Source organism: Ranitomeya variabilis, chromosome 8, assembly GCF_051348905.1.
Source record: "Ranitomeya variabilis isolate aRanVar5 chromosome 8, aRanVar5.hap1, whole genome shotgun sequence".
Taxonomy (NCBI): Eukaryota; Metazoa; Chordata; class Amphibia; order Anura; family Dendrobatidae; genus Ranitomeya; species Ranitomeya variabilis.
In genome coordinates, this window is record NC_135239.1 from 90,181,239 (window position 1) to 90,193,393 (window position 12,155).

General features: G+C 41.1%; 1 protein-coding gene across 11 annotated transcripts in view; it reads right to left on the reverse strand.

Moving 5' to 3' along the window:
- LOC143788318 (complement factor H-related protein 3-like) overlaps window positions 1-12,155 on the reverse strand; it is a 249,585-nt gene that overhangs the window by 186,246 nt on the left and 51,184 nt on the right. For all 11 annotated transcript variants that reach the window (XM_077277890.1, XM_077277889.1, XM_077277888.1 and 8 more), the window contains one exon: window positions 5,910-6,092. In XM_077277890.1, the coding sequence (XP_077134005.1) occupies window positions 5,910-6,092 (183 nt within the window). The remainder of the gene's footprint in view (window positions 1-5,909; window positions 6,093-12,155) is intronic.

Below are 12,155 nucleotides of genomic sequence, written 5' to 3' on the forward strand. Positions count from 1 at the left end.
GCCCTACTCCTGACCCTAGTCCCCACCCTAAACCCAATACAACCGTAATCCCAACACAACCCTAACCCCCACAACACAACCGTAGCCCCACACTACAACCGTAACCCCAACACAACACAACCCTAGCCGCAACCATAACCCTAGCCCCAACCTAACCCTAATGGAAAAATTGAAATAAATACATTTTTTAAATTTTATTATTTTTACCTATCTAAGGGGTGACAAAGGGAGGTTTTATTTACTTTTTTATTTTGATCACTGTGATAGGGTCTATCACAGTGATCAAAATGAACCAATGAAAAATCTCCTATTGTTGCCGGGTGCCCACCGGCAGATCTCAGAGGGCGCACTGCTCATGTGCCCACCATTTTCTTCCTGGAAGAAGATGCCGAGGGCCGGGGGACAGAGTTGGAGGGCCCTGGGACACCGGAGGTACCGGGGATGGCACAGGGGACCCCATTTTCTCTCCACTGGAATTCTAGATCATATCAGAGGAGAGAGGAATAAATGGGAAATCAGACTTTTTTCCAGTTGCCATTATTCAGCAAATAACAGCGACCACAAAGCTGGAGACAGTAAAAACTGATCCGAATCATGTTCTGTCGGAGATTTTCCAATGCTGGGGGTGCTATACCCTTATTTCTCACTGCCGTTAAAAAGCAGCACTGAGAAATAGGCACCCGTAACTGCCGCAGTTAAAAGGCGTATCGGCGGTCATTAAGAGGTTAATATACAAAGCATTGGTAAAATTTTCATATTGGCAGGACAACCTCTTAAAGGTTCTACTCTCAAATACTCGTTATACCACATTGTGAACTGTATACCTGCACTTTATTGAACAAGGGACCAATGTATGTGCAAAGTGCAAGAGTGAACAGCAAACAATGTCGAAAGCATGCACACTGCAGTCTATGTATGTGGAAATGGGTAATTTTAATAGTTTTAAAGGTTGAAGGTACAGTAACTATAAGTTCATCAAGTTCAACCTAGTGCATTGCATATTGATCCAGAAGAAGTTAAAAAGCCCATGGGGTGTATTCTAATAACCTGATATTAAAGGAAAAAAATACTTCCAGGCTCCACATATGCCACTTAGAATAGTTCCATGGATCAGTGTCCTAACACTGTTATGTATTAGTCACAGCCACTCCTAGAGGCACTGCGAATTGTATAAAAATGGGTAGTGCCATCTATTGAATAATGTCAGGAAGGTCATGCTGTGGATAGAGAAGGCATCCCTTAAAATGTAACAAAACTTTCATATAATTTTTGATATGTTGTTATTCCTGTAAAGTACTTGTGAAGAAACTGAATTATATTTTAATTACCCAGACGACTATTTTTAGCAAACCAAGAAGAATATGCTGTTATCTATACTTTTGCTTGTGTAAGTCTGTAATAGTGACTTGTAAGCTGATATTTCATATAACTTAATGTGCGCTTATCTTTGATGACTAGAGATGGTTGCTGATATGCTAATTATGCATTGTATTATGGAGCCGCATTGTTGACTTTGAAAGCAGAGAGGGAAAAACTATGCAAATAGATTAAATAATCAAGTAATTCTATTTGACCTCATCACTATTGTTTCCCTTATCTGGGGGCTGGACTGAAGAACACTGGGTAAATCTAAAAACAGGTTACATGCCTCTGAAAGAAGAGACTCTGAGACAGAGAGATGGGGGAGAGAACGCCAGAGATTCTGCCAAGACATATACATCCAAAGGACCAGAGACAGGACAGCAGCCAATATCATGGCACTATCACGAGGGACACGGAGCTATCATTCTACAGGAAACAACCTAGAGGTTTTCGGCTCCAGTTGGTAGAATACAGATCTGCTCCATTCACCATCACTGGACCTTGGATTTGTTTGGAGAAAGCCAGGATTTGGATCTGCTAGTCGCCTGGCTCCATGGAGATATTCAGATAAGCCAGGTTGTGACTCTGTTGTCAACTGGCCTTGTACCTTGTATGGACTCAATGGACTGTCATCTTCTATGCTTGTCCTTTCCTTATCTCTGAGTGTGTACCACAGGTGGGGTTAACCAACCCAGGGAGCTCTGACATAACATCTGCCATTATCCCAGCAGGTCAATGGAAGGGTGAGACTCTGTAATGTGCACCATCTGGAGTACTATGCTGGGAATGTTCTATGTGTTAACTGCCTGTTTTATAGTTCAATAAAGTATTACCACACTGTTTTACCATCACCCTGTGCTGTCTGAGTAGTGTTATGCCCACGTTAAAGGGAGAGTGGGTGTTTGGCGGGGCGATCCCTGGTCCATGCATTTTCAGTTAGCAGATCCTGGGGCACTCGCCGACCCCCCTGTGTCTTCACAGTACTGTTGATCACTGGAGGTCAAGAACTCACAGATGGCCTCAATAGAAAGTCTGTGGGTTTATACTCACGTTTGAGCATAATCAGTGTGCTGCTACCCATTGGTTTAATGAATAGATGGAGGTCTCAGGACGAAAACCCCCCAATCAGTAATATTACACAGGATACAGCGTATAAAAAAATAGTTAAAAGTTTAGTTACACTTAGGTACATTTTTATAACCATCAACGATCTTGGATATGAACTGACCATTAGGTCTGACCACACTGGAAAGGACTCAACAACTGTTTTATAATAAAAAAGACTATGCCCATTTGGGGTGAGAAGAACTATTATGCTCACATACTTCTTAGAAGGAATGAGAAAATTAGCTATTTAAATAAAGTTTTTGTGTGAAATATATTTCTAAATGTTTGGGGCATTGTTTTTTCCACAATCCAACCTATATTAAAAAAGTGAATTATTGCAAATTTCAAGGAAAGGGAGAGAATGTTACCATATGTGGTATAAACAGATACAAATATAATAATGGGGTGCAACACCTAGTATGGATAATAACCATGAACTGGAGAGAAGAAAGACCAACCAAAAAATGGTGTGCACATCCACATAATAGCTAAAAATAGAAATCTGTATTTAGACACCTGAGACACAGCAAACGTTAAAACCACTTAAAAAACATGTATAAGAACATGGCAACTAAATCACACCCCTGAAGATGGAATAGTGTGGAAGATAATAAACAATGAACCAGAAGGACTAAGCAATGAAAAGCACATATGATCTAAATGAGCCGCAAGATATCCATAGTATAACATGCAAAGCAAAACAGATATATTCAGAAAATAGGGCATCTTCGGGAGTGTGGTTTATTGACCATGTTGTTATACATGGTTCTTAAGTGGTTTTAACGTTTGCTGTGTCTCAGGTGTCTAAATTAAGATTTCTATTTTTAGCTATTATTATGTGGATGTGCACATCATTTTTGGTTGGTATTTCTTCTCTCCAGTTCTTGCAAATTTCCCACATGCCACTGGGGCCTTCAGAGCCTGCTACTTCCTGTTTTTTTTAAGTTGGAAATCCACATGCATTTTAGCAGCAATAGTCTAACTCAAGCTTTATTTAGTCCTGAAGCATCCCTTCTGAAGGGAGAAGGATCAGGGTCAGCTGTGATATCATCTATTGTGAATGGTAGATCTGGTGTTCTCTGCTGGGTATAAAGATGTTATCTGTGATTGTAATGCTGCCTCTGATGATAAGGAGCCTGCTGAAAACGGTTCCTAACTGAACAGGAAGTATGAATATAAAATAACCCCAATGGCCAGGGTAAAAATTATTAATTTTTTTTTGTTTAATACAGATTGTGACATGAAAAAAAAACACTGCAAAAAATTAAAAACAAAAAAATACATTTAACACAAAAAACTGAATTAAACAATAGATTGTTTTCTTTAGACACAATCCCTTAAGAGTAATTATGATCGCAAAGTGTGTTCTGTCTCTGTAATAATAAAGCAATAATCAATTCTTGTTTGCATGAATGAACCATGTTTATGTCCCTCTTCTAGCCTCCCATTATATTTCCAGTGAAAGCAGCCATAGAGAGCTTAGATTTGTTCTTCAGGTGAATATTTAGTTCATATAGTAACTCAGTCTCACGACCGTATAAATTGGAAAGAGATCAGAAGATGGTGCACGGACTGGCCAGTGGCTGTTTCAACCTGAGCGTGACATCTTCATGTATTTCTTTGCCGCTGTCACCCTCGGGTCATGAGAGCTGCTGGTCATTCTGTGGACTGCATTCTGATTTTTGTCCAATTTATACAGCCCTCTGACTCTTCCTTTATAGATTCAGATATAAAAGTGAAACCGCTCCATGTATATTTTGAAGCCTGGCTTCAGCCTGCAGAAGAGCAATAGGCAGCATAAATGAATAAAATTCACTGTGCAAATGAAATCAATGAATGCTGTCTCTATCTGCTAAATGCAGTCTTTGCACCTCTGGTGGAGGAACCAAGGAGACTGGCACAGATTAGAAAGATGTGATTAAGGCGCAAACTTGAAAAATCTGTGTTGTAAGGAGGTAGTTGAAGAATGCAGTCACTCATGATGCCTAGTTGCCCAAAAATGGTTAGGGCATATTCTGTGCTGCAGTTTTTTCTTTTTACTTGTTGCCTAAAAAATACCATTTTTGCAAATTTGACCAAATTATATTTTTTATGTTTGAGGGTTTTAGACATTCTGCATGTCTAATGTCCAGGAAATCCATACAGTACTCGAGTGTCATACAATGCCAGTAACATGGTATTTAATTCTGTATTTAAAGCAAGGACTTTATAACAGGCCAGTGCATCATTACTGAAGGATGTTTTACTTCTTGAGCTGCCAACCATCCTCAGAATGAGGCCCCTTTAGTTTTTGTCTGCAGTACCCCTATCCACTCGCAGTACAAGGAACTTCAACCCTCACCTCTGGTGATGTTTTAGGGGGCACAAGGAGGTGTCCTTAAATGTGAATGTTTGCCTTCTTTGTAATGCTATTGTAAATAATTCATGTTGTGCATATTTATGGTACCTGTTGCGTAAAATTCTATGTATGATTACTGTTATAGTTGTAGGGAAAGCGTAGTACCCTAGTTTGTCCACTAGTTCAGGGTGGAGAGTATGTTTAACCTGTATATAGTTAAAGTAGGAGGAGCTAATGGCCGTTAACCTGGGGAACATCAGGGATTTGAATCAGTTGGGCAGGAGCACCCTGATAGGGCTGTTAACTCCATAACGTTAAAGATAAGAGCCCAGTCATACTGTGTTCAGGGTTAGGGCCACATTGGGGAGAAACACCAGGAGAAGTGCTGAGAGTGCATAATAAGTGTGTCTGCAGTTGCCAGAAGAAGACTAAGCAGTACGGGCAGGTCACTCAGAATGTGGCGGCTTACTACGTGGGTGGATGTTCTCGAGACCGGGGAAAAACGGTTTAGAGGTTCCCCTACTGGAGCAGGACTGAGCAGAGATGATGCTAAGAGACCGGAGAGCATGGTCTGTCCCAGAAGTGAGCTTAGTGGCAGAGAAGGAATGATTGGGACAGAGGAGAAATTATCCAAAGTTAACCTGATGCTGATGCTGGAGAGAATACGTATGTGCTGTGTACCAGAAGCAGTAAAGTTAATAGTTCAAGCATTGAAATGGATTGTGACTATGTTTATTCTTCATCGTCTGAAGAGTTTGTGCAGTGCAGTGCAGGAAGTCCTGAGGGTGAGCTGGAGAACGTGACAGGTAATGGAATGGAGACCTGTGATTTGTATGTGACGAAAGGCCAGGGTGTTCTAGAGATTTTTACCTCAGCCACGACTATCGCCTTGGTGTTCCCTCACACTGTCAATACTTAGTTAACTTTGTACAACATTCATGGAAGTGTTGAATGGAGTGTAGTTGCAGAATTGTCCTGTAAATGTACTGCCAAAAATTACTTTACTAATGGGAGTAAACAATAATAAATAATAGTAAACACTAATGGGAGTAATACACAATCCCATATGTTTGGTGAACCGTTAGCTCTGTGTTGTACTTACTTCTACACAGCCCTTTAGATAACGCTTGCCATTTTCCTTCCATACAGACCCTTCTAATTCGTCCCAATAGAGAATATCCAGGGTGGCAACTGTAAGCTGCTGTGCTGCCTGGTGGGAACTTTTCCACATCCCAATCACCCTCTAACAAGGCATTTTCTATTTTTGGTGGTTTTCCACATTGAGCTAGAAAAAAAGAAAAGGAAAAATCTGTGAAATTAGGATCCAGCATTGGATATTTTAGATGATTTTGGTACCATACTTTCTATACCTTCCTAAGGCTACTTTCACATTAGCGTCGTTCGACGCACGTTGCAATGCGTCGTTATGTACAAAAAACGCATCCTGCAAAGTTGCCCGCAGGATGCATTTTTTCTCCATAGATTTTCATTAGCGACGCATTGCGACGGAGTGCCACACGTCGCAACCATCGTGCGACGGTTGCGTCGTGTTTTGGCGGACCGTCGGCACAAAAAAGTTACATGTAACGTTTTTTTGCGCGTCGTGTCCACCATTTTCGACCGCGCATGCGCGGCCGAAACTCCGCCCCCTCCTCCCCGGACATTACTTTTAGAACGCATGTTGGGCCGACGCATAGCGACGGCCCCGTGCCGACGCTAGTGTGAAAGAAGCCTTAGCAATGAGCACCATATTCTTTGACAATTATTTATTCATAACAGAATTTTCAGAGATTAATATTGATGGACTTTTCTTAGGATAAGCCATAAATATCAGAATGATGATTTTTTGGGGGGAGTGGGAGTATGGAAAAAAAAAACATCTGCAATTTTTAAGTTTTTATAATATTGCACATTGCAGAATAAGTGATATTAAATTTATTCTTCAGGTCCTGGCCATGTTTTCACTGAAAGCAATATCTTTTTTACTCATTTATAGATCATTTTGTATGAGAGCTTATTCTTTTGCCAAAATGACCTTTAGTTTACATTGATGTCACTGAAAGTCTGTAATAGAAGAAATAATTTTTGCTCCCTTTTTTATATAATATTTAACATTTTGCTCATCTTTTTTTTCTGAATATTTATTCCTATTAGGAAACTTGACCAGGAAGACTTTGGCTTGCCAGGTTGGAGCATTGGTATTGTTCTTAGGAGAGTTATGGGCAAATAGTTTGAAAGTATGGAGGGCTTAGATCAGATATGCTGTGGAATTGAAATCACAAGAAATGTCACCGCAATTAACCTTAACCTCTGTGTAGCATAGATGTCCTGACCAAGCTTTGTTTTTACTAACCAACACTACAAAAGTATCCGGCCAGAGTGGGAGACATCTTCAAAGGACACTAGTACACCGAAGTCCCTGTTTCACTGATGTTTAGGGTCTTAATGAAATACCTTGGCTTGAATGACCCTCAAAATACAATCCCTTTCTATGAGTTTATACTTGTAGAGTACATTAAAGGGGTTGTCCAGTCAATTGATAAGTCTGCAGTCATACTGTGTGACTGCAGATTTAGGAGTCCCCACAGCGCACGCACTGTGCACTGCGGTGATTTGCCGGTTTCTCAGCTGGGACAAGAGTTTATATATGCATTATGTTCAAACTTAGGCTACTTTCACAATAGCGTCGTTTGCAATATGTCGCAATGCGTCGTTTAGGAGAAAAAACGCATCCTGCAAAGTTGTCTGCAGGATGCGTTTTTTCCCCATAGACTAACATTAGCGACGCATTGCGACATATGGCCACACATCGCAACCATCGTGCAACGGTTACGTCGTGTTTTGGCGGACCGTCGGCACAAAAAAAGTTACATGTAACGCTTTTTTGTGCGTCGAGTCTGCCATTTTCGACCGCGCATGCGCGGCCGAAACTCCGCCCCCTCCTCCCCGGACCTTACAATGGGGCAGCAGAAGGGTCGTAAGACTGCTTCCGCTGCCCACGTCGGGCATTATTTTCACAACGTGTGTTGGCACGTCAGGCCAACGCATAGCGGCGGCCCCGTGCCGACGCTAGTGTTAAAGCAGCCTTATACTTTTTTAACCTGCGATTATTTTTTTTCTTCTCTACTCCTAGTTTAGCAGAATTTGGCTGACAGACAGTCTTCAATTGCTAAGTGGTTTCAAATGCTTTATTACTCATGGATAGTGTTGAGCATTCCGATACCGCAAGTATCGGGTATCGGCCGATATCTGCGGTATCGGAATTCCGATACCGAGATCCGATACTTTTGTGATATCGGGAATCAGTATCGGGATCGATATTAATGTGTAAAATAAAGAATAAAAATAAAAAATATTGATATACTCACCTCTCCGACGCAGCCTGGACCTTACCGATGTAACCGGCAGCTTCTGTTCCTAAGAATGAGCGCTTGAAAGACCTTAGATGACGTCGCGGCTTGTGATTGGTCGCGTGAGCGGTCACGTGACCGACACGCGACCAATCACAAGCCGCGATGTCATCTAAGGTCTTTCAAGCGCTCATTCTTAGGAACGGAAGCTGCCGGTTACATCGGTAAGGTCCAGGCTGCGTCGGAGAGGTGAGTATATCAATATTTTTTATTTTTATTCTTTATTTTACACATTAATATGGATCCCAGGGCCTGAAGGAGAGTTTCCTCTCCTTCAGACCCTGGGAACCATACAGGATACCTTCCGATACTTGGTGTCCCATTGACTTGTATTGGTATCGGGTATCGGTATCGGCGATATCCGATACTTTTCGGGTATCGGCCGATACTATCCGATACCGATACTTTCAAGTATCGGACGGTATCGCTCAACACTACTCATGGAGTGTCAATTTCAAACCTCTCTCCAAAATAGATCATTTGCTTTGTTACAAAATTAGAATATCATCAAAAGTTACAGTAATTTATTTCAGTTCTTTAATACAAAAAGTGAAACTCATATATTATATAGAGTCATTACAAACAGAGTGATCTATTCCAAGTGTATATTGCTGTTAATGTTAATGATTATGGCTTACAGCCAATTAAAACCCCAAAGGCATTATCTCAGTAAATTAGAATACTTTATAACACCAGCTTGAAAAAATATTTTAAAATCCAAAATGTTAAATTATTTTAAAATCCAAAATGTTGGCCTACTGAAATATACAGTGGTTATGGAAAGTATTCATACCCATTTAATTTTTTCACTCTTTGTTTCATTGCAGCCATTTGGCAAATTCCAAAAAGTTATTTTTTTCTCATTAATGTACACTCTGCACCTCATCGTGACTGAAAAAAAACAGTAATGTAGTAATTTTTGCAAATTTATTAAAAAAGAAAAGCTGAAATATCACATGGTCTTAAGTATTCAAACCCTTTGCTCAGTATTGAGTAGAAGCACCCTTTTGAGCTAATACAGCCATGAGTCTTCTTGGGAATGATGCAACAAGTTTTGGGATCGTCTGCCATTCTTCCTTGCAGGTCCTCTCCAGTTCTGTCAGGTTTGATAGTGAATGATGGTGGACAGCCATTTTCAGGTCTCTCCAGAGATGTTCAATTGGGTTTAGGTCAGAGCTCTGGCTCTGGCTGGGACAGTCAAGAATGGTCACAGAGTTGTTCTGAAGACATTCCTGTGTTATTTTAGCTGTGTGCTTGGGGTCATTGTCTTGTTGGAAGGTGATCCTTCGGCCAAGTCTGAGGCCCAGAACACTCTGGAAGAGGTTTTCATCCAGGATATCTCTGGAGTTGGCCACATTCACGCTTCCTTCAATGACAACCAGTCATTCTCTCCCTGCAGCTGAAAAACACCCCCATAGCATGATGCTGCCGCCACCATGTTTCACTTTTGGGATTGTATTGAGCAGATGATGAGCAGTGCCTTGTTTTCTCCACACAAACTGCTTAGAATTATGTCCAAAAAGGTCTATCTTCATCTTACCAGACCAGAGATCTTATTTCTCATTGTCTGGGAGACCTTCATGTATTTTTAGCAAACTCTATGCAGGCTTTCATATGTCTTGCACAGAAGAGAAGCTTCCGTCGGGCCACTCTGCCATAATGGCCTGACTGGTGGAGGGCTGCAGTGATAGTTGACTTTGTGGAACTTTCTCCCATCTCCCTACTGCATCTGTGTAGCTCAGCCACAGTGATCTTGGGGTTCTTCTTCACCTCTCTCATCTCACCAATGCTCTTCTCCCATGATTGCTCAGTTTGGCTGGACGGCCAGGTCTAGGAAGACTTCTGTTGGTCCCAAACTTCTTCTGTTTATGGATTATGTAGGCCTCTGTTCTCTTAGAAACCTTGAGTACTGCAGAAATTTTTTTGTAACCTTGGCCAGATCTGTGCCTTGCCACAATTCTGTCTCTGAGCTCCTTGGCCAGTTCCTTTGACCTCATGATTTCATTTGGTCTGACATGCACTGTGAGCTGTGAGGTCTTATGTAGACAGGTGTGTGCCTTTCCAAATCAAGTCCTATCAGTTTAATTAAACACATCTGGACGCCAATGAAGGAGTAGAACCATTTCAAGGAGTATCACAAGGAAATGGACAGCATGTGACTTAAATATGAGGGTCTGAGCAAAGAGTCCAAATACTTATGACCATGTGATATTTCAGATTTTTTTTTAATTAAATTTGCAAAAAGTACGACATTTCTGTTTTTTTCAGTCAAGATGGGTTGCAGAGTGTACATTAATGAGAAAAAATATGAAGTTTTTAAAAAACTAAATGGCTGCAATGAAACAAAGAGAGAAAAATTTAAAAGGGCATGTTAGGGATCGAGTTCCCGCCTCTGCACAGGGGGAATCTCTGGCCATCTCCGCTGCGGTCTCCCATTCTTCTCCTGCCGCAGGGGAGTCTGCTGAGCGGAGACGTCAGTCCCAGCGTCTCGCTCAGTTTGACTTTGTGCAAAGGGTTACTGCTGCCTTTCCAGCTTCTGCTATTGTAGCCAGTACTGGGCAGCAGCGAGCAGATGTTTTTGGGACTAAATCCTGCTTTTCCCCTTCTGAGCATGCCCAGGGTAAGATCTGTCATTGGAGAACAAGGGTCACATGCTTAGATACTGCAGCTAATCCCATTGATCCTCTAGGAAGTGTTATGATCCTAGTGGCAAGGATCGCAGGTAGGACTAGCTAAGTAACTGAACAGACTACTAGCTCTGGGGAAGTGGTAACTAGATTGACCGCAACCTGATCCTATCCGCAAACAACTATAGGCAGCCGTGGAACGTTACCTAAAAAATCCTAGACGTCTCGTCACGGCCTGAGAAACTGACTATTCCTGGAGAGAAAGTAAGTCCTCACTTGCCTCAGTGGAAGACCCCAAAGATATAGAATAGCCCCCCACAAATATTAACGGTGAGTTAAGGGGAAAGCACAAACGCAGAGATGAAATCAGATTTAGCAAATGAGGCCCGCTAATACTAGATAGCAGAAAATAGGAAGAAAACTGTGCGGTCAATAAAAAACCCTATTCAAAATATCCACGCAGAGATTGCTCGAGCCCCCGCACCAACTAACGGTGCGGGGGAAGCAACTCCGTACCCCAGAGCTTACCAACAAAAAGAAATCACATGTTAGCAAGCTGGACTAGACTCATCATACACAGAAATCATATTGAGCATAAAAAAGAAGAAGGAGTACCAGATCACCAATAAAGATTAAAATATGATATTTATTTTGAATAAATCTAAAAGCATGCAATACAAAATAGTATAAAATATATGTATTTAGACAAGTACATAAAATTGTGAAGGACACAAACAAGAACCAACCACATTACATAGTGTGCACGGAAACCTATGTATCTGGTAGTGCATATAGCAACATATACCACTAATCAGAGGGAAAGATCCAAAAGATCACATGGATCACCACAAATGTGGTCCAATACTAAGTATCCCAAGCCAAGTGTATTATGTGCCAATCATGTAAATAAGTATCTCACCCAGATGGATCCGTATATGTGGTCGGACGTAGCCCCAATGCGCATTTCGCGTAAGCTTCTTCAGGGGACCGTCACCATCTGGGTGAGATACTTATTTACATGATTGGCACATAATACACTTGGCTTGGGATACTTAGTATTGGACCACATTTGTGGTGATCCATGTGATCTTTTGGATCTTTCCCTCTGATTAGTGGTATATGTTGCTATATGCACTACCAGATACATAGGTTTCCGTGCACACTATGTAATGTGGTTGGTTCTTGTTTGTGTCCTTCACAATTTTATGTACTTGTCTAAATACATATATTTTATACTATTTTGTATTGCATGCTTTTAGATTTATTCAAAATAAATATCATATTTTAATCTTTATTATTATTTATTATTAT